The sequence below is a fragment of the Manacus candei genome, unplaced genomic scaffold, assembly GCF_025592945.1.
Source record: "Manacus candei isolate 608988 ecotype Guabito, Panama unplaced genomic scaffold, ASM2559294v1 h1tg000015l, whole genome shotgun sequence".
NCBI classification, from domain to species: domain Eukaryota; kingdom Metazoa; phylum Chordata; class Aves; order Passeriformes; family Pipridae; genus Manacus; species Manacus candei.
Genome location: NW_026138063.1, coordinates 9,660,868 through 9,681,868, shown reverse-complemented (window position 1 = coordinate 9,681,868; position 21,001 = coordinate 9,660,868). Strand labels below are relative to the sequence as shown.

At 48.2% G+C, this 21,001-nt stretch overlaps 1 protein-coding gene across 5 annotated transcripts in view; it reads left to right on the top strand.

The window, feature by feature from the left end:
* Positions 1–21,001, top strand: part of DIS3L2 (DIS3 like 3'-5' exoribonuclease 2) — a 181,692-nt gene that overhangs the window by 151,092 nt on the left and 9,599 nt on the right. For all 5 annotated transcript variants that reach the window (XM_051781609.1, XM_051781608.1, XM_051781610.1 and 2 more), the window contains one exon: positions 19,810–19,993. In XM_051781609.1, coding sequence (XP_051637569.1) covers positions 19,810–19,993 — 184 coding nt within the window. The remainder of the gene's footprint in view (positions 1–19,809; positions 19,994–21,001) is intronic.

The window sequence follows — 21,001 nt, the reverse complement described above, 5'->3', positions numbered from 1 at the left end:
CATTTGTTTAACAATAGATTTGAAAGCCCTCAGCAGCATTTCAGCACCATTTTCCCTGGCCTATGTGTCTGACTAATGCCCAAGGCAGTGAGCTATATCTGGACTAGAATTGCTAACCTGTGAACGTGGGTTTCTTAGCAGCCCTGAATTAGATGAGTCTGTGATTAGCCCTTACAAACATGGAAGAGGACAGATCTGACGTGGGAACGAATGAATAATTGTCATTCCACAAGAAGCACCTCTCAATTTCACCTTGAACCCAAGTTGCTGGATTGATTTTGTGTCAAGGAAGGCCCTCTCCTGGGCTGACATCTGGCTAGAAAAATCACCAGACCCCCTAACTATCCCTTTCCCAGCAGGATTTCTAGACGTAGTCTTTTCATAATAGGGAGGAGTCCTACTTTTGGCTTGGTCTCTGTGTCCTTGAATATATAGGCATCTTGCAGAGTGACTTCTCTGCCAGTAGTGGGTTTTGCTGATCACCCTGTGATGTTACAAGCAGGGAGCACTGGGACAGCAGGTAAGTGCATGTGCTGCCTTCTTTTGCTTTGTCAGGAGGTGCTTTAGGTACAAACTAGGGGTGGAGAGTTGCATATAATCTCAGACAGTGGGGTAACACCAAGGTGATGAAGGGAATCATGAGTACTGGCGGCAATGAAGGATTCTCTGCTTGGGGATAGACCTGCCATTCCTGCTCTCCAGCCTTGGAGATAGACCTACCATTCCTGCTCCCCATCCTGCTGTTCGATCTGCACTTTCTGCCTGGAGGGAGTGGGGGTTTCAGTTTGCCATGGGCAGGACCTCTACAGTCTGTTCAGCACTAAGTACCTTTGTTCCCCAAGGAATCCACAGTGCAAACTGGAGTAACCGAGTGGATTGTCAGCCAGCTGGGATTGCTCTCTCATAAAGGGCTACTGGCTGAAAGCTGAAGTGTTCAGATTAGAAATAAAGCAGGCATTTGAAAGGCAAGAGAGATTAACTGGCAAATTGTGCCAAGAGAAACCAGGGAATTCTTCTTCAAGGACAAATGTAGTTCTGGAAGGTGTTTTAGACCCTACACATCAGTTTATTTGACAGACCAGTAGCAACCTGAAGGCCTCCAGGCACAGGAGATCAGCTGAGGGAATAATCCTCCCAGTCTTAAATTCCTGCCACACTGCTCTGTGTTAATGTAAAGGATCAGCTTTGCACTCATACCACTTCTCTTTTCATGTACTCTGCCAAGCTGGGCATGCCATTTACCTTATCGTTTGAAATTATGTCCTCACAAATTAGAGGGTGAGAGTGAAAGTATCTCTCCTTGCCCTATCCTGAGCAACCAGGGTTGCAGTTCTACTTTGCCAGCTACTGCTGTGTTTTGTTCTGGGTCCTTTTGCTTTTTCACTGTTTTTTCCACAGTTCAGTTCAGCTGAATCAGTCTGGCAGTGGACCCTGCTCCCTCCACACCTCCCTGCTTCTTCTCCATCGAAAAAAGGAACTCCAAGTCACAAGCATGTTTTGTGTGCTCAGCTCCTTACCGTGTCAAGGTCACCCTGAGTGGGGTTCTTGTTACAGCTTAGCACTTTCACCTCTTTCAATTTGCCATGCATTAGTCAATCTGGAGCCTAATGGATTTGTAACCTGACTTTCCCTGTATTATCTGAGCCGTTCCCAGCAATGTAAGAGGATTTGGGCACAACTTCCTTTCAAGTTAATGGAAAGATCTTGCTTGGAAAGAACCTGCTTGAGGATCTGAATGTACTTTGCATTAATGTTTCCATTAATTTTAATGGGAGATGTTTCTAAATTTCTCGGATCAGCTTTGAACATCTTAAATTTTGTGTCCTTCACCTGTCTCATCTGAAATGCAACACCCTTAAATGAGCAGCGTCATTATTGGCCAAGGGGTTCTGCAAGATTTTTCTGCCTCTGGAAATGTTCTGTTCTCTGGTGATCCCACTGGACACCTCACCAGCTCACCAGACGTGGGCAGGATGACCAGGGTCAGCTCCTGACTCAGAGGCTGTCCCTTGCATGCTCTCTGCTCCACCACCATCTGCAGAGCAGAAAAGAGAAAGAATCCTCAGTGACTTTTTAATTAGCATTTAAAAGCACTTTGCCATCATCAAACAGAAGGGAATAGAGAAAAGCAAACTTGCTGTTGCAACTCAACTCTCAGTTACAGCAAAGCTCTGTTGCTTTGGGTATGATTATCTGCACACAGCACTTGGTTGGTAGAGGCAGGTGCAGAGCTCAGCCTGGGTTTTAGCCTGGGTAGGGTCTTGTCTGGCCTTTCTGCGTATGCAGGGCCATGCCACTCTGGGCCCTGGCGTTGTGAGCTGAGCAACACAGTATCCCCAGCTTCCCCTCCTTCTCTCTTTGCTCCCTGCCCTCCTGCTGCTCTGACAACGTTGACATTTGAACACTGTGGTGATTAACTGTTCCTGAGCATCTGTGCTGATCAGATCACTCCTCACTCCTGCCTTGTTCAGCAGAGCTTTTGTCTCCTTCTGGGGTGCCCGTAGATATTTCTTTCCATCTCCACTGAGCTGAGCAGAGACCAACATCCCGACTGCTCAGTGCACCATACCTGTGGTGAAAGCCAACCCTGGCAGAGCTCTTGTATGTGTTGCATCTCTGGCATAATCTCATTTTGCTGAGACAGTCCAGGCCAAACAGCCTGATGTAGTAAAAGAGTTCATGCAAACTCTGCTCATCTCAGCATAATCAGGTTAGCGAGCAGCTACACATGCAGTTGTCTGGGCTTTCAAGAAAGACCACATTGGCTTGGCCCCTCTGGAAGTACTTCTGGGTACTGGGTGCTTAAATAGGACCTAAAGTGGTGAGGGGTCAGCTCTGCAGCAGTAAAACAGAGCACCTGTTGGAGAAGTCATCATTAATGAGTTCTTCATGCTTTATTTAAGCTCAGTGCTCATTTGCAGTCTTGCTGCCAGACAGGCTCTGTCTGGTGTGGTGCCACTTGCCTGGCACAAGTGTCCAGGTAACAGAGGAGCAGAGAGGGTCCACCAGAGGCAGAGGGGTCTGGTGTGACTTGTTTGCAGCATAAAGCAGGAGAGGCTGGGAGCTGGCTGCCCGTGCTCACACGCTCACTCGGAGCCAGGCCAACTGCGGGTCAGTTCCAGCCCCCAACAATTAGTGAGACAGATTAAATCTAGATTGATCTGTCTACTTTCTCAGAGTGAGCCAATTCCAGCAAGAAATTCTCCTTTCCCTCTGTTTCCATGTTAAAAGGAAGGAGACCTTGTCAGATTTCTGGATAAATGGGAAGCACAGGGCAAGGTAGAAATAAATGTTGTGCTAATGTGTAGGAAGAATCATTAGGACAGAGACATCGTTGATGCGGCCGGGCTGTGGCTGATCCACATCGCTGTGTTGAAACTCTACCTCTGGTGCGGCTACTGCAAAAGGCAGGATTCAAAAGGGCTCTGCTATTTATTGCACATTTGCAGTGCTTTGCAGAGAGTCAGAATCTGGTTCAGAACAAGAGTTTTCGGCAACAGTAACGGTCTGGACTGGTGCAGTGATGTTTGCTGCAGGGAATTCATAGGAATTGCCTCTAGGTGTGGTTATTTGACAGATTCACTTGGATTGCTCAGGTATTCACAGTCCCTATCGCCACTGAGTGAAAACTGAGATTGTGGGAGAGCAGAGGAGAAGGGACATGTTTCTCCAGTGAATTTACAGGAGCAGGAGTATGGTGTCAAGCTACGCTGGATTTTATGTGAGTCTCTTTGGGGATGAGTTTTTTTGGAAGGGCAAATGGGAAGTGAGAAGCAGGGGATCAGTCCTTGATCGAAGCCAGCAGAGGAAGATCAAACATCTGCTTCATGCTGTGTGTCACACCTGCCATTCTGGGGCTCCACAACCAAATTAGGATGACACTTAGAGGGACACTTAACTGAAAGGATGCTGGCCTGCCCTCTCTCTCAGCCACATCTCCATGCTGCACTGTGAGCAACAAGGACAGCAAAGATTTTCAAGGAGAGTGGTTAATCCTGAAGGGTGCAGTGCTCTGATCTCAGCTTGGCTCCACAAGCTGTTCTACCCACGCAGCCAAGACAGGACCTTTGCAACAAGGAGTTCTCTCTCTTACACCCGGAGTGCTCAGTTTTTTAAGGGTGCCATAGAAAGACTGAGAAGTACAACAGAGCACCCAGCCAAACCAGTTTGGCTTTGCATCACTGCAGAGAGCAGCAGACAGGCCTGGAGAAAACAACCTGCAAACTGACTGACGGCTCCAGAAAGCAGAGTGAGACAAAGGATGTTTGTCCTGAAATCTGTGGTGGGTGTAGCCATTCCCAAGCTCCCAAAATGGCAAAGGGATGCTCTCTTAGCTGGCAGAGCAGTGTGGCTTTGTGCATGTTTATCGAGGGTTTTTGCCTGCATGGTGCCAGTGCAAGAGCCATTGCTTGTAGTTGACAGCTCAGCTATTGTTGCAAAGTGTGATTTAATAGCAAGACTTGATTACAACATGCAAATGTAGCTGCTGGGGGACTATCTCAGAGGTTTGTGGAGATTAGCTGTTAAATTGGCCAGTGCAAAAACATTATTAAGCAGAGAACATAATTACTCATCTTGTGCTTCTGTAGTGTATAGAAGAGACAGATTTGTTTAAAAGCCAGAAAGTCCTATATAGAGAAAAGACTCGTGTCAATGCCACATCATGTACTGCTGTATGTTGCAGCATATTTTATTAGAGAAGCAATACTTAATAACAACATTTGGGAACTTGTGGAAGGAATCCATTATATTATTCTGCATCATAAAAGGAAACCTAATGCCTAGTCTTTGTGAAGGCTGTGCAGATATTGAAACATCTCCTTTCGGTGGTGGTTGATTGCTTTTATGGAGATTGTATCATATGGATATAAACAAATCTAGCACTTGATATGAAATTTGGAAGCAGGGTTTTAGACTTGTTCGTCTGTCTTCTATCTGTGCATGTTCCCTCTGAAATGCATCAAGGTTCCCATTAACACCTTAAACGTGGAAAGTAGAATTAAAGCGAGACTGTCGGCACATACGAAATGAACAACTGGATGTGCATTGCTATTATGTTTTTCCCCTTCAGTCCTGGAGTGTCTGTGGTTGCTGGAATAAAAAGCTTATGTGTGTGAGGATGCAGGGGGAAGGATTAAAGTGTGGGGAGCTGCAGACCTGGTTTTGGGATCAGGCTGTGGTTCAGAGGTTCCTCCTGCCCCGTGGCTCTCTGTAGCCCAGGCTGGGCTGCAGGGCATAGTGCAGTGGCAGCTAGAGGACTGAAGTCAGATATAAAAGTGCATTTGGCTAGTCAAAGCCCCAAATAGTTTCAGGAAAATCTTTAACAGAGGAGTCAGGAGGACTAAATTAGAGGAACAGCTTGTTCCTAATGCAGCGTAGTTCCTGCAGTCACAAGTGCTGGCATGGGAGTGGGATGATGCTGTCAGGATGAACCTGCTGTGCTGCTGTGGCTGCTGCTCACCCCTGATTCACACCACTGGTCACTTCCCCTCTAGCATCTCTGGCCCCCCAGCAGATGTTCTGCCGAGCCTTCACTTGTCTAAGCAGAAGGAATTATCCTCCCTAGCCTTGGTGAGATAAAGACTTCAAGGAGTGTTGATGGGAAACTCCTTGCCTTCCTTTTGTTGCAGCTCAAGAGCATTTGTATACCAGTAATTGTTCCCCAGGCTGCTTCCTGTGTGACTCAGAGCTGAATGTGGAGCTGCTGTGTGAACCTTGGCATCCTGGCACAATATATCCCAATCAGTCTAAATTTGAACTTATAGTCAGTCCTCCTTCCTCCTTTAGGGCACGGACGCACACTGCCTTGCTTCTTACCTGCTCTGTACTGGAAAATTTGCCACAGCTGGAGCCATCAGCTCTTCCAGGTGTGCAGGCAGGGAAATGAATACCTTGTTTGTGGCTGGGCTTGTTTTCCACTCAGAACCACAAAGCACCTGAACCGCAAGACAGCTGCTCACCAGGATCTCCTGGGGTGACTGTAGGTGACTGGGAAGAGGTCTGGCTGCATGCAGCAGCAGCATCTCCCTCCTTTCATTACTCAGTGCCAAAGGGTAATCCTAAAAATACCTGTGAGTGGTTTGCAAGCTGTGAGTGTCAGAGGGGGCAGCTCTGCAAAGGTCTAGTATCAACTGGGGAAGGGAGAATGACATATCATGTCATCACTGAGCATGAAGCTGGGCACGGGGAGTGGGTGGGAGCAGGGACTGGGTCTAGGTCTCAGCAGAGGAGATCAGCAGAGAATGGATCAGTCCTGTTGGCAGAGAAGCAGGAAGGGACATGGGGCAGCGTGGGCTGAAATGCTGAGCTAGGGCATCTTATCCCTGCACAGGCACATGTCAGTTGCAGCTATTTTTTTATAGTTTTCATTGATAGTTTGTGATGAAGCCAAGAAGTGGGAGAAACCACATAACAATATTTCATAATAGTGTTGCCCCAGCTGTGTGAGGGCTGTGTGTTCAAGCTGTCTGCATCTCCCTAAGCACCATGTACACACTTTGAAGCTGCATATCCAGTAATCGGTACTGATAAATGCAATAAGTTTCATGTGGTGGTAGAGTTACAATGGGAGTCTCTGATAGTCAGGGAGGAGACAGAAGTGATGTGTTCCTCTGTTAACCTCCTTTTTTTTCTGTGTGTGCAGTTTGGGAATGCAACAGATCCATCTGTTAAATGGCTGTTAACCTGTTCTCAGAGTCTAAAGTGCGAGAATTTTTTTGTGTGATCCTCTTCTTTGACAGTACTGACACTGCCTATGGGAGATGCCCTTGGCTGCAAACTAAGGTACTCTAGGGAGGGTTGCAGTAGCTCTTGGTTTCTTGAATGACAGAGTTTTACTGTACTGAGCAGAGTAGCACACAGTTTGAGGCAGGACCTGCTCCTAGCAGGTCCTAAGAATTTGCCACTGCTGCTCTGAAACCCTAGGCTGAAATAAGGCTGTGATAATTAATGGAAGTTAAAGTGCTCCTTCTGCCTGTGAGCTGGTTGGAAATGGAAAAGAAAAACCTGTCACAATTGTGACTGGCTCTAAACTACTGTCAGGCTTTCCTCCTTCCCTTCCCCTGCCCCAAGTGGAAAATTGTATTGGAAAGCAGCAGTTAGAGCACTTAAATCTTTCCACAGTTCATTTCAAGCTCCCTTTCTTCTTCCCAGCCATACCCAGGCCAGTTTGGGGCGCGGATGGGAGACTGCGTCTCTGGCTGAAACTTGCAGGATGTTAAATAACAATGGGAGAGTGAGTTTCAAAGAGGGTATAATGTGCCTGGATTGCACGTACCAAAAGCTGTGTTTCCCATGCTTTCACATTCAGCCCATCCATGCATCACTCTCAAACTGTTTCCTTTCTGTGTGGAATCTATCTCGTTTGTTGTGGAGCAAGCTCAGGCTGAAATGGGGTTGGTACCTCCCCTGCTACAGAGGGGGACACTTCCCCAAGCGTTCACAGAAGCTTCTGGTGTCTGTCATGTCCAGACAGCACATGTGAACACATGAAATGTGGGCAGAAACAGAAGCTTTTATATCCCCTGTGGTGGGTTAGCAGGTTCTTGTAATCTCTGCCCTTTCCCAGGTACTTGGATTGTCTGTTTTAACTAGTGTGTGCCCCCTTTCTCTTAACACCTCTTGGCACAGTCACCTTGCTGCTGCAGGCAGTGGTTCTAGGTGGGTTTGTCCCCTCTTGGGTCAGGAAAGGGCATCTGTCCTCCTTCACTGTCTTCCTCAGCTGTCTGGATTTAACAGGTTGATCAGTTGGAGGAAGCTCCCAAAGCTTTTGCTCGATGTTATTGAATAACCCTTGGTAGAGAGCTGAAGGCCCAATATGCAGACCAGACCCACTCCTTAGGGAAGTCTGCTGCCTCCCTGGGGCCCAGGTTAAAGATGTGAAGAGAAAACTTTCCACCCTGGTACAGCCCTCAGATATTATCCATTATGGATTTTTCAGGTGGGCAGCGATGGATTTTCAACAAGAAGTCCAAGGGCATTCAAGAAATATTTCAGGGCTTTGGGGTGACCGATTAAGGAATCAGGAGCACAGGCATTGTTTCCTCTATCCTTCCAGTTGCAGGAAATGATGAGGGAAGGAACAGGAAGAACCAGCAGATCAATACCTGATTCTGAGCCTGAGGTCACTGAGAGAATTTGCAGTTTTTTTGATTGTAGGTTGGTTTACACAGTACCAGATCTGCAGGCAGGGTACACCTGCCTTAAAGGGGGAAAAGGATCTTTGCACAAGACTTAGGAGGGTTCACTGAAAGAGCTTTAAAGTGGATTTGAAGGGGGAAAGGGATAAAACTGGGCTTTCTTCTTCTAAATGTACATCTTCCCTGTTCATTCAAGGGTTAAGTAATCTGAGAGATGCAGCACCCAGAGCCAGGTATCTGTCAGGCCTGGACTGGAGGCTCACCAAAGCATGAGGATATATGATTTTATTTCTGTTTTGTTATTTGGAGATTACTACTCAATGTCTGTAGGACAAGAAAACTCCAGGGCATCCTAGGATATGCCCCGTGCTCCAAGAGAGGTTGTTGTTTTGGCTTTGCAACATTAATATATAAAGGCAAGAACTGATGGCTGAAGTGCTCCTTTTCAAGGATTAAAAGGCACTGCCAAAGGCTTTGCAAGATGACAGTGTTGCAAATCTTATCACAATCCAGTGCTTAGACTGGTTGGTTTCAGCAGCACAAATGTGCTGACAGATCTGTATGTCTGCTTTTTGGTGATGGTATATTTTTTCAGGAGGTTGGTCTGTGCTGCTGAACTCTGGTTGCAGAGCCTGGAAGGTAACATAGCAAGAATTCTTTTTCATCACACCTGGGTCTTTATTTTAACCAAACTTGCCTTGATCTAGTGAAAAAGGAGCAATTCAGGGTATCATTGTGGATTTATCTTTGGTTTCTCTGCTCTTAAATGCAGCTGAGGGATCCATAAAAATCAGTGGAGGAATTAGCAGGAGTAACCAGATTATTCACTGGAATTGAGATCCAGGGACAGAGACATTTGCTAACCTCACCCAGCAGTGTGTGAGGTTTTGCAGACCTCAGTATCAACAGAGCTTGTTCTCACTTTCATGTGATTTCAGTAGAGGGACCGTGAAGTGAAACAAAGTCCTTTTCTACTAATCCAGCTCTGGAGAGTTGTAATATCCATCTCTGGACTTTAAGGATATGATTCTTTCTTGCTTAGATGATGCCACCCATCCTTACCTGTTATGGTCTCACTGAAACTGCCTTATCTATCCTCATCTGCCATCTGGCTGTAAGTAGCTCCAGCTGGAGACAAACAACCCTCTGTCACCAGGGCTGCACATCCTCCTCTCTGGCAGCGAGGTGCCGTTCAGCACCCACTCCCATCCATGCTGCTTGGCTTTTCCCATTGTGTACCCAGCTCCAGGAGGATGTTTGGCAGTTTTTCCTCAATCCTGTTGTGTAAATGAGGGTGATTTCAGCCTGCCATGATGTGTGGGCTCACTGCAACATGACTGTAAATCCAGATCTGAACGTTTTCTTGTAATGGACGTGGTGGTGAAATTGCATTGCTGCCTTTAACCTCAGGCTGTCCTTAGACCAAGCCAGACTCTTCGCAGCCCCTGCATCAGTAAATCAAATAGCTTTTGAATCAATGCACATAAAAGTCAAGAGAGAGAAGTTACAGATGGAAAAGACCCATTGTACCTTGAGCCTGTCCTGCTGCAGAGGGGGTAAGGCTCTGTCAGGAATTCCCGGCGAAGCTCCAAACCTATCCGCTGAGGCCAGGCAGGGTGAGAGTCCTGCCTGGGAAAGATGGGGCGGGGGGGAGATTGCCTAAATTTCCTACAGCTTTTCCATTCTGCTCATCTCTGCATTTTATTCCCTTGGCTTTATTTTTTGGGCAAGAAAACTGATGCTGATTGTATATTCAACAAACCCAATATGTTCATTCTCCTGATCATTGTTTTTCACTCATGGCTATGTCTGACTTTCCTTTAGCAGCATGTTTTTCTCACCTAATATTTAGTTTAAGATTGTAGGAGCTGGATATAAAACCTTCTGGGACGTTTTAATCTGCCAAGAGGCTGCTTGAAAACAGAAGTTATCCAGAGTATTTCAGGAGGGTATTTAGAAAACATCACCCCCAAATTCTGTGTCGCCCGTTTCCCTTTCATCTCCCTGCCAACTTCTATTGGTTGTTTTAACCCCGATCTGCTGTCAGTGTCCCCCATACCTTACTCCCCTCCCCTTAGGGTTTCCATGTCTTTGAAAGTCCTGGTAACCAGAAGGTTCATGTGTTGTGCTTTGCAATTGTTTCAGACCAAGAATAATACAGCCGGAGCCAGCTGGATCCCTCACTCAGTATTGATACAACTGTTCCCCTTAACCTGCCCACACTCAGTGCTACAACTGCAAATCTGAGGCTGAACCAGGGCAGTGCTGGGAGCCCTGCTCTGTGGCCTTGCCTGGAAAGCAGCACCCCCAGCAGAGCATCCCACAACCAGGGAGCAGCTGCCTTTAGGTGTTGTCTGCTGGGGACCTCGTTAAGCTGAGTGTGTTTTTCTGACATGGATCTTCTCAGAACCACTGGTCCCAGTGGTCATTCTAATTCCCTTGATCTGTAGCCAACTTCTCCTGAGCATTCCTCCTCTAGCAAGGCCCTTGCTGAAGGCTGGCCAGTCTGGGTGTTTGCTTCTCCTGGAGGTCTCTTCCTATAAAGCCCAAACAACACTTGTGAGTGTGGTTAAGAACTGGAACAGGCACCCAGAGGGGCTGTAAGAAAGTTGACCTTGGAGATTGCTAGAACTCAACTGGAAAAGGCCAATCTGATCCAAACTTTGGTTATCCTGCATTGCTTGGACCAGAGACTTGCAGCAAAAGAGGATATTACTTAGCAAGTCACTGCCTGACTTGCACTTCATGAACATAAGGAGGTACATGTTGAGTTGTTGTACCACCAGTGCCTTTGGATGCCAGATTATTTAGATTACTTTCTATGGTTTTGGTATTTTAAACTTTTGTGGAATTATCTTTGTTGTTCATCTCTTCATGAGCTTCTGCAGGCCCCTGCTTGTTTGTCCCTGGGTCACATCCTGGTTGGTAGATGGATGCTCTCCCAGTCATTGACCGTCTCAGAATATGCTTCTAGTCTGGGATGTTCATCCATTATTCTTTATTTCCCCCTTGTCCATCAGATTGTCTCCTGCTTTGGAAATAAGCAACTCTTTAATGCCAGGTAAACTGGAAAAAAACATCCAAAGGCTGAAAGGAGAAACACACGCAGGGTGTGAATGTCTCCTCAGCAGGAATGTCTGGGAGAGCATTAGCTGATGGGGAATGTGAAAAAGGAAGGCTGGTTCTAGCAGTCTCTGACTCCCTATGGCACTATCAGTTCTCCGGGTGATTAACTGTTTGTTTCTCCCTTAATGAAAACTTATCTCAGATGGAACCACCGTAATAGAAAGCTCATGTTTTGAAGCAATCCCAAGTGTAGGTTAATATTTACAAGCTATCAGGTTCAGGTTTTATCTCTATCCCTGCCAGCACAGAGATAAAATCCTTTTAAAAATCGCTTTTGATCTTTCTGGTTCATGACATGGCTTTAGTAAGACACTTTGCATATGGAACAGGCACATGTCTTAATGGAAATGTAAGTTTTTCTCATCCTTTCAGGGACTAGTAACAGATGAGGAGCCCCCCACATACCAGAGGCCATGGCTTTATAATGGAGCATAAGTGATGGACAGTATCTCTGCAGGATACTTGTGCTACGAAATGTCAGAATGTTATTTCTGCCTTGATGGCTTAAGATCATGTTTACCTAATGGACTTACATTTGCATTTTGCAGGTGTTGTGTTAATATTAATGTGTTGTCTGAATTGTTAATATTTCTTCGCTTCAATGTTACATTAATGAAGGCTGCAGGGGCTGGAGAAAAGACCTGGCTAATTAATTAAATCGGCAAAAAGCATCTTTAACTTTGCATCGTGCTGCCCTTTGCTTCCACCTAATGGGTCTTGGCATTTCTGGTCAGCAGCCACGTAGCACACGCTGCTGTATGGAGCACTCAGTGACGAGCTTCTAATTTTTCTGACCCATAAATCACTTGTATAAACTTCTAATGGTGAGGAAAAGTGCCTTTCATTCCAGCTTCCTCCTTTCAGTGGGAAATGCAGCCTGATAACAGGCAGTGCTGGCCTGATGTGTGGGGCCGGAGACTTTCCCGTCAGCAGAGGGGCTGTCTGCATTCATTCAGGAATTCTTTCCATTCCTCTCTTAGCCAGACTCTGGATGACATTAATATTATGTGTCTTGTCATAAGCTGTGCTTTCAGAGCCAGTGGTATATCAGACTGCACGTCTCAGGAATGTGGACTGCCAGTCTGGCTGGTTGTGAGGTGTCTTCCCCATCCCAAGGTTGTCTGCCCTGGGCTCAAAAATGTGATAGTCCTGAGAAAATTGTGGAGAACGCTGGAGCTGGGACTCAGGGAGCCTGCTGAAGTTGTGCCTCCATGTCCTGTGTGGCCCGGCACATGGGTGCAGGTCTAAACTTTCATCCCTGGCCCACAGCAGCTGAAGGTGCTGTTTTGGCACAAAGGGGCACTTCAGTGTCATGCCAGGAGTCTGAAGGTTGTTGCCAATTTGCATGAAAAGGAGCAGACTGCAGATATATTAACATTTAATGAAGAGGTGTAGCCCGCAGAGCCTGTGTCCTCTGCAACACTCACTCTTCAGTCCAGTGGTGTTTCCATTGCCATTTTGATCAAGATGGGATGGAGGGTGGTAGGGCAGGCAGGTGTTGACTTCCATACAAACCACAGATGAGGGTGAGGAGCTCCAGGCCAGGCAGGGTGCATTTTTCACCCACACAGCCGAGAGCCAAGAGGTGCTGAAGGCTCTGGGGCCGCTTGTGCTGTCCAGCACCCCGACGTCTGCCCTGACATCGTGCTGCCAGATCAGGGCAGCACTTTGATGTAACGGGGCTGCACAGTGGTGTCGATAATTTCAGAGGAACTCAGGCTGAGGTTTTTCTAGTGGTCTAAATCCCTGTGTGCAAACCAGTACATCAGGCTTTAGGCAATTAATTCCTAATCATGCCAAACGCCTTCAGGAGCCAGCTTCAATACTGAGAGCTTAAAATGGTTTTCCACCGTACCGCAGATAATTTGGGTAAAGCAAAGAGAGTGGTCTCATGGCATTTCCAGCCTCAAGGTGTGAGCGTGGTCTGTAAGTGACATTTGTATTCAGAGAACCCTCCCATGCATTTGTGTTGTAGTCATCTATTACTGGGAAGGCACCATAACAAATGAAAAGGGCATTCTTTATACCCCAGAAAGGGAGTTCATTAGAGGGAAAAGCCATTCTTGCTTAGTAAGAAATGAATCTAAAACTGCCTCAGAGCTGCTATTCTCATCAAGTTTCAGTGTTAGCAGTTTTAACCAAGAGCTAATTGAGCAATCTCAGAAAGTGGAGTAATTCCATTATTCAGCTATGCTTTGTACAAGGCTACTGCTAGTTGCGAGAGGAGCACAAATGACTTTCATCAAGCCAGGAACCGCCAGCGTTCTTGCCTTTTACTACTTTTTCTTTCAGAAAAAAAGTAGGTCTTTTGGTCTTTTGGCAACTGTCATTGGCAACATGAGCTCCTCACCAACATTGCAAGCCTCGTATGTAACACTGCAATCCAGTTTTTTTGGATAATGGGATTTGATTTTCAGAACTCTTCAAGCAGCAGTACTGCTCCAGAGTGGATGGCTGAAGATGCTCCTGTTTGTAGGTTAGGCAGAGTGTCACCAGGAAGGCAGTACACTGTTCTTGCAGAATTTTGCATGGAAAAGAGCCATTGCAAGTGCTGGTCCAGCTACTCGCCAAAGAGCATGATTCTGTCATTGGCTGCGCTCTCAGGAGATGCGGGATTAGGTAATGTTGCTTTTAGAAGAGCTTTTATAGAAACCTCTCAAGTTCCTTTGCTTCATGGAAGAGCTGTAATCAAAAATAAACGAACATGATTTAAAGAAAAGAAGAAAAAGTCGTACCACATCCAGCGTCTTTGGACTTAACACCCTGGAGAGGGTTTGTTGGTTGAACTGTGGTGCTGTTTCTTTACCACTTTCCTTCAGCTGCTGCTGTTGTTGGATGTGTCAGGACTGTTTGCAGCCCTTTTGTGGAAGGTGACTTTTCTCTGGGCAAATGCAGCAGGATTTAGAGTCCCATTCCCAGGAGGTGGCTGTAGATCTCCTGTTTATTATGAGAGTGTGCTGTAACTATAATCCCCTCCAAGCCAGCAGAGAGCAAAGGCTCTCAGCAGTGTACTGCCCTTAGCAAGGGGATATATATCCATCAGTGTCTTTAGAGCCCTCTCAGACACACACAAACACATCAGGGCTGCCTCCAGTGGCTCTGTTTGGTTCAAACACAAACCAAGTGTGATGCTTTCAAAGCTATACTGCCCTAACCCTGTTTGGACCCAGCGTGGAGCTGGACACTTGAGGCAGGCACATAGATATGGATTGAGAAACTAGAAGTCTTGACTGCAGGTTGAAGCACAAACCCATGCTGAGCTGGGATGGTAAATCTATCCATAGATGGGAAGGAGTTTGAGCAGCAAAAGCTTTTTTCCCTGTGCTTTTTTCTCCTCCTGTGCAGGAGGGAGCACGTGCTGTGAGGGAGAGGCAAGATGGAGAGGAGCAGATGGGATTCTGTGATGGGTTAGGAGAAAGAAGTTTGGTAACCTTTACAGAAATGGGTGGTTACATTTGGCTCAAGTCTGAACTGCTGGAAAGATACTGGGGATTTACCTGGTGGCAGCTCACCCAGCCGGAGGGACCGAGGGGAGCTCAGAGTCCAGATCAGAACAGTTCAGCTCTGTCCCTTTGGGAGCAGGTTTCCACAATGAGCTACACATGATAAAAAGACCAACTTCTTCAGCCTGCCAAAAGCAAAAGACCCTGCCATAGGAGAGCTGCATGGTGTTTTGGGTTTGTCTCTCATACCTCAGCTGTGATAACTCTTCCAACACCTGCATGCACCCATCAGTTACATCTTGCAGAGGGGATGGAAGTGAAGAAGGCAGCATGGGGGAAGAGCTGTGCTCATGTGTCCAGCCCCACCTCACTGCTGTTGTCTCTGAAGCCTGTGGGTCTGTTACACTGGTGGAACAGCAGATGTTTTAGTGACATTTCTCTTTAAGCTGCCTGCCTCCTTCCTGCACTTACTGGATTGCAAACAAAGTACTCCTTGTCTTTCCCTTTCAGTGAACCTTGCTTAGCTAATGTCGTTTGTCAAGTTAATCAGGGAGAGTGGGCACTTCGATGGCTGCTGTACAGCCTGGCTGTATTGCCATGGAGACAAGCAGCCAAATAGACATTTTACTTGCCCTACTTCGCTCTGCAGAGATTTGGCACAAGAAACCAGTATTTTATTTGCCATCAACCAACCAACTTGCTAAGGGTGTCGATATTTTTTCAAGGTTGCTATCAAGAGATTGGGAAGTGTCTGCCTAACCTTTTACAGAGCAAATGGTAATGCTGCTACTAAAGCAATTCCAGGATCTGAGTGTGTAGCTCCTTTTCCCATGTCCCATGGATGTTTGGCTCTGGCAGGAGCTGTCTGAGAGGAGTTACAGCCCAGTAGCTTGGGTTTGGGGCTGCCATTGAGATTACATCAGTCCTCTTCAGCTGGATGGTTTTATAGGTGGCTTTTTGCTTACAGTAGCTGTGACCATCATTTAGGACACTTTGAAAAGCACCAAGGCCTGCATTTAAGAGCACCTCAGGAACCTGAAATCTCCCCAGCAGTTGATGAGAGTTAGGGACTGGTATGCCTTGGTCATGTTTGAAACTCATCTCTGAGTGTAAACCATACACTCAGGTTAACCTCTTGCATAAGGCAGATTATGAATTTCACCCACATAACTCATAAGAAAAATCAGAGTATTGAAAGATCCAACAGGAGATGTACATGTTAGAGAGCTCATAAGCCATCCCATCACTCCCTCTCCTCCCTCTCGCATGTGCACATGTTAAATGATGCACTGAACAGATTTGGAAACGCTCCCTCCTGCAGCCTGGGTGAACAGGACAGCTGGGATCTGCAGGCACCTATGGGAGGGACAGCCACCTGCTGACCTCTAGCCCTGTCTGTGGGATGGCAGAGGAAACTTCACATCAGCACAGAAAGGGCAAAAGTTCAGATCAAATTGTTTATGAGATTTTATGGAGCCAGGAGCCAAGGATAGCTCAGCTAATCCAGAGGAAACTGTAGCGATGGTGTTAGAATGCATTTCACATGGGATTCATTCAGTGCGTGTTCAGATGGACCAGTCTTTCTGTCTCCATTTTTTTAGCCATGAAATATTTTTCTTTGCACTCCTGTCTGCCAGCTGTACTGAGCCAGACTCCAAGCTAGGCTGTTTCAAGAAAAAGGAAAAAAAAAACCCAAAACCAAAACCTCTTGTCATTTGACCTGCCGACAAGTTAGCAGGGCTTCAGCACAGCTCCCAGTAACATCAGCACCAGGCACTGGTGTGGATCCAGGCTGCTGCCAGCCTCTGCTCCCACTAGCCTCAGCATCCATTGCTTTTCTCCAAGCCACAGCATAGTGCTTGCTGAGTTGAAGACCTGATGAGGAGGTGAGCTAAAAGTGCAACTAAAAAGCCACATGGGGAGGGCAGAAAGGCAGCAGCTTTGCTGTGCCCTCCTCCTCCTCGGCACCTGAAGCCTTGCCAGCTTTGTGGGCTGTCCTAACCCTTGGCTCATCCTACTGAGTCACCAACATCCTATGCAGGGTGAGCTCCTCTTGGGAATAAGGTTTTCCTTTTAGGTGCAATGAGACCACCACATTAAGCTGTTTGATGCAGATCTTGTCTCCTCATGTCCTGAGCCACAGACTCCATTGCTCTGCTGGGAGATGACGTGGCTTAACTCCAGGCACAGGTGCCAGCTCCTTCGCTGTCCCCAGCCTGTTTCCTCTGACCCTGGCAGGCTCTCACATGCTCTGGATTAGCCAGCTATGACTTGTGCCTTCTGGAAGCTGCTTTCCTCTCCCTGGGGACTAACTCCTGATGTTTAGAACAAATCTGGCTAGGAGTTACTATGGAGTAGCCCCACACTGTTCTTCCCTTTCAAGCTTGCAGGACTGCTGCAATGTGTGGGGAGCAGTTCTATGACCCCACAGTGATCCAGAGATGAGAAGGATCCTCTGTCTGTGCAGAGTGTTTTGGCATCAGCCCACAGGGCATTGCAGCCTTCTCAGAGCACTCTGGGTTCATTAACCTCAGCTGATACAAACAAACCCATCAGATCCTGGGGGTTTCTTTTCCCCCCAGGTACAGGGCAGTGTCCAGCCTTATCTGTGTTACCTGCTCCTTGAAAGCCCGAACTGCAGACGTGTCTCCCAAAGCCTGCCCCTGCCTTTGGGTGAGAGAGCAAGAGTACTTTTTCAGTTCTGAATATCTACAGTCACATCCTCCACACCCTGTCATGGATGCAAAGCTCCTGGGTGCTCCCCAGGATGGGATTTTGCAGAGTAAAGTGGGTGATATGGGCTGTCAGTTTTACTTTAAGAGAAAAAACATCCCTGGCAGGAGCATGCTTAGGTATGAGCTTCCATTCAGTACTACCTACATCAGAACAAGGATATCTCCAGGAAATTGTAAAAGCCCAAGCCCCAGAGTGGTAAAACAAAATGCAGCACTTAATAATCAGGTGGCAACTGCATCCAGCCCAAAGTGTCGCTGGAGGTAAGAGATGAAGCTTCACACTCCAGTGCTCAACAGAAACAGGAATGGCAGGAGCTGCTTGAGCACTCACTTGCAGGTTTTGTCTCTGGGACATGTGATGAGCCCATTATATCTGTGCCAAAGAGGAGATTTTGTTCACAGTTGTTTATTGCTTAGTCCTTAAAAATGGGTTTGCATCTCACTCCATAAGAGGCCACATTTCAAGGAACGGGCAGGGACTCCATAGCCAACCTTTGCCCATGCATGAATCTGTGTAGCTGGGGCTAGAGCTGGAAAAGTCTCCCTGTTTCATTTCACTAAAGCCCAAGGGAGGGAGAGGTGCTGCCTTTCACAGCCCACACTGTTTTTCGTGCTTCCCTGTGAGCTGGCTTGGGCAGAAAGGGCTTCTCAGGTGTGAGCGTGGGCTGGCACAGCCTCACACCTGTCCTCAGGCCACTGTTCCCACGTGCCTCTGGTGTGAGAGCTGGTGAGTCACCCACAGGAGATGGGGATGGCCATGCCATAACCCACTGGATGCCTCTGCCCCCCCCCCCCAGGGTGCCCAGCACTGTCCTGCACCCCCCGGAGCCGGTGGCCATAGAGGGACCGAGGTTGCCATCTGCCGGCTCAGCTGCACAGGAGCATCAAAAGCCTGGCTCAGCCCTCTTGGAAGTGGTCCCTCAGGAGCGTGTCCTGATCCTGCTCAGGCCACCGGGCATTGCCCACACCTGACCCAGCCCTTGGCCTCTGGTAGCATCTCCCCGTGGGCAGGTGTTCCCAAGGACAGGGCGAGCAGCCCATTCCCATTTAGGCTGCGCTGCTCCCCCCGCCCACACTGCCCCTGTGCCAGGGTGTCTCTCCTGCCCTCCCTGTGGGGTCTGAAGTGTTGGCCTCTGGCACAAAACACTCTGGGAGAATCCACAAGGCTCTTAATAAGGGAGCTCCTTCCCATTAAAGACTAATATTTCTACTGCAGATTATCACTGTCAGGTACTTATTCCTTCTCTGGGCTTGTCTTTATTTCCTTTCCCTTTTGAGTTCTTGGCAAGTACTCCCAGGCTGAGAATGTGTTGCTGCTGTAGCAAGTACCCCAGGAGCACAGCACCCTGCACATCTCACCTGGCCAGTCTCACCAGCAGTGGCTGGTGCAGCTGGGAGCTGCAGGATTATTGGCTCCAACCCTGGTCCCCCAGCCAGCCCTGCAAAATCGCTGCTTTGCCTGCAGGAGGACAGGGCTGAGCCGGCATAATCAGGCACAGCTCGCTCAGGCATTGCTGGGAGGATGAGGTTACTTCTGTAAATCTATTATCTTTTTTGGCAATTAGCACCAGTTAGCAGCCCTGGGAATACATGCAGCAAATAACAGGAAGCCCAGTTAAGCACATCTCTCTGCTTATCTAAGCCCAGGTAAACAAGTCTCCTGTGACACAGCCCTACAGCTGGTAGCACAACCCATAAATGCACCAAAGATGATCCCTAGTGCTGGGACTGCTTTCCTTAGTGGTGTGTAGTCCTTGAGGTTTACATTCAATGTGTGTGCATTCAGAGCTGGAAAGTCAGGACTCACCATTACCTGGATGCCAAAGGCAGCCCTACTTGAGTGATGCCAGTGGCTTGCCCTGCCCAGGGACTGGCTGGGCTGTGCTGTGGGTGGAAGGCCGGCTTAGGGCAGGGCTTGGTGGCTGGGCCTGACCACACATGTCGAGCTCAGGATGGGGAGCAAGCAAGGCACTGTTTTCTCTGGCCCAGGAAGACAGAGATGTGTGTTTGTTTTTCATGCTATCTTTCGCACGGCGTTTGTTTTGCTTGTCAAGCGTTTCAGGAGATAAAATGACCTAAAGGGAGATTATTTTATCCTAATTTAAGCTGTCAATTTTTCACTGACTTCTGCTTGTCTGTGCTAGCAGGGCAGCTTACTCAGAGTCTCTGGGGAAACCTCAGCTAGAAAGTGAGAATTTGGGGGGGATTTGCTGCAGTCTCACATCTAATCTGTGCTTATGACAGCAACTACAAGCTGCTCCCCTGTCCCCCTGTGTCGTGTTAATTCCCATCACTGTGGACTGGCTTGGCTTGCCAGGGGACTCCCCTCTCTAACTGGGGCCTGGGGTTGTTTCCCTCATGCTGCAGGCTGGTGGAAGAGTTCATGCTGCTGGCGAACATGGCCGTGGCCCATCGGATCTACCACTTCTTCCCCGAGCAGGCCTTCCTTCGCCGCCACCCCCCACCCCAAACCAAGCTGCTGAAAGACCTCATGGACTTTTGCAACCAAGTCGGCCTTGACATCGACTTCAGCAGTGCAGGGACCCTGCAGGTGAGTGCACTGGCCTGGCGGGCAGCAGGGCAGTGGGGGCAGAGGGGGGCAGCTACATGATGGCATGTTTGTGGCAGCATGTGGTTTATTCCCTGTCCCTCTCTGCCCAAGCAAAACTGACAGCTATTCCATGCCAAAACAAAACACCTCCCTCATTCACTATTGCCTTGGTCTGCCATGTTGTGCACAGAGGTTAGAACAGGGTAGGAAGGACCTTGCAGGTGACCCCAGCGCTGCCCTCCCTGCAATAGGAAGGATGTTTCAGTGCAGGAGCACTCACTGGGACACCCATATTTCCTTCTCTGCCTTCTCTAGCTAGGTCTTGAGCAGGGAATTTGCTCCATACTGCAAGGAAAGTAACTGTGCAAGGGGGTGTTTCTGTCTGGGCTGCTGCAGGTCTCAGGGAGGGCTGGGTGGGGAGCAGGGTGACTGCAAAGGAGTGGAGAGCGGTTCTGGGAAAGGTCAGATGCAGCCAGTGCAAGAGCTATCCGACCACTCCTCTGCTGAGCATGTCCTGAGGCTGAACTCCAGCTGAACAGTGCAGCACAGGTTCCAGGATTTTCTTTACTCGCAGCAACTGGACTGTAGATAATCCTCTGTTAATCCCATCCCCACTGGCCTCCTGCACACCCCTCTGTCAGCTGGGACTGCTTTCCCCGCTTGCTGGCTGTGCCCAGGCTATGTCAGCAGACACAGGGTTGCTCACTCAGCTCCTCTCCTGCACTTTGAACCCTCCAGCCCTTCCTCACTGCTAGCCCCAGCCAGTGACCTCCCATATCCACATCTCCCGAGAGTCCCATTAGTCCATGTGCTGAAGCTCTCAGTAGCTGGATGGGAGCCAGGCACAGGTCAGGAGAGGGTTTATGGGCTCTCTTGCACACTGCACAACTGGAGACAGAGCCAGCAGTCCCTGTGCCCTGGGTGCTCCCTGCCGTTGAGCCCAGGAGGTGGGTCAGTACTCAGGACTATGTGTGCAGTCCTGACAGGGCTGCTGGGACCACAGCAAAG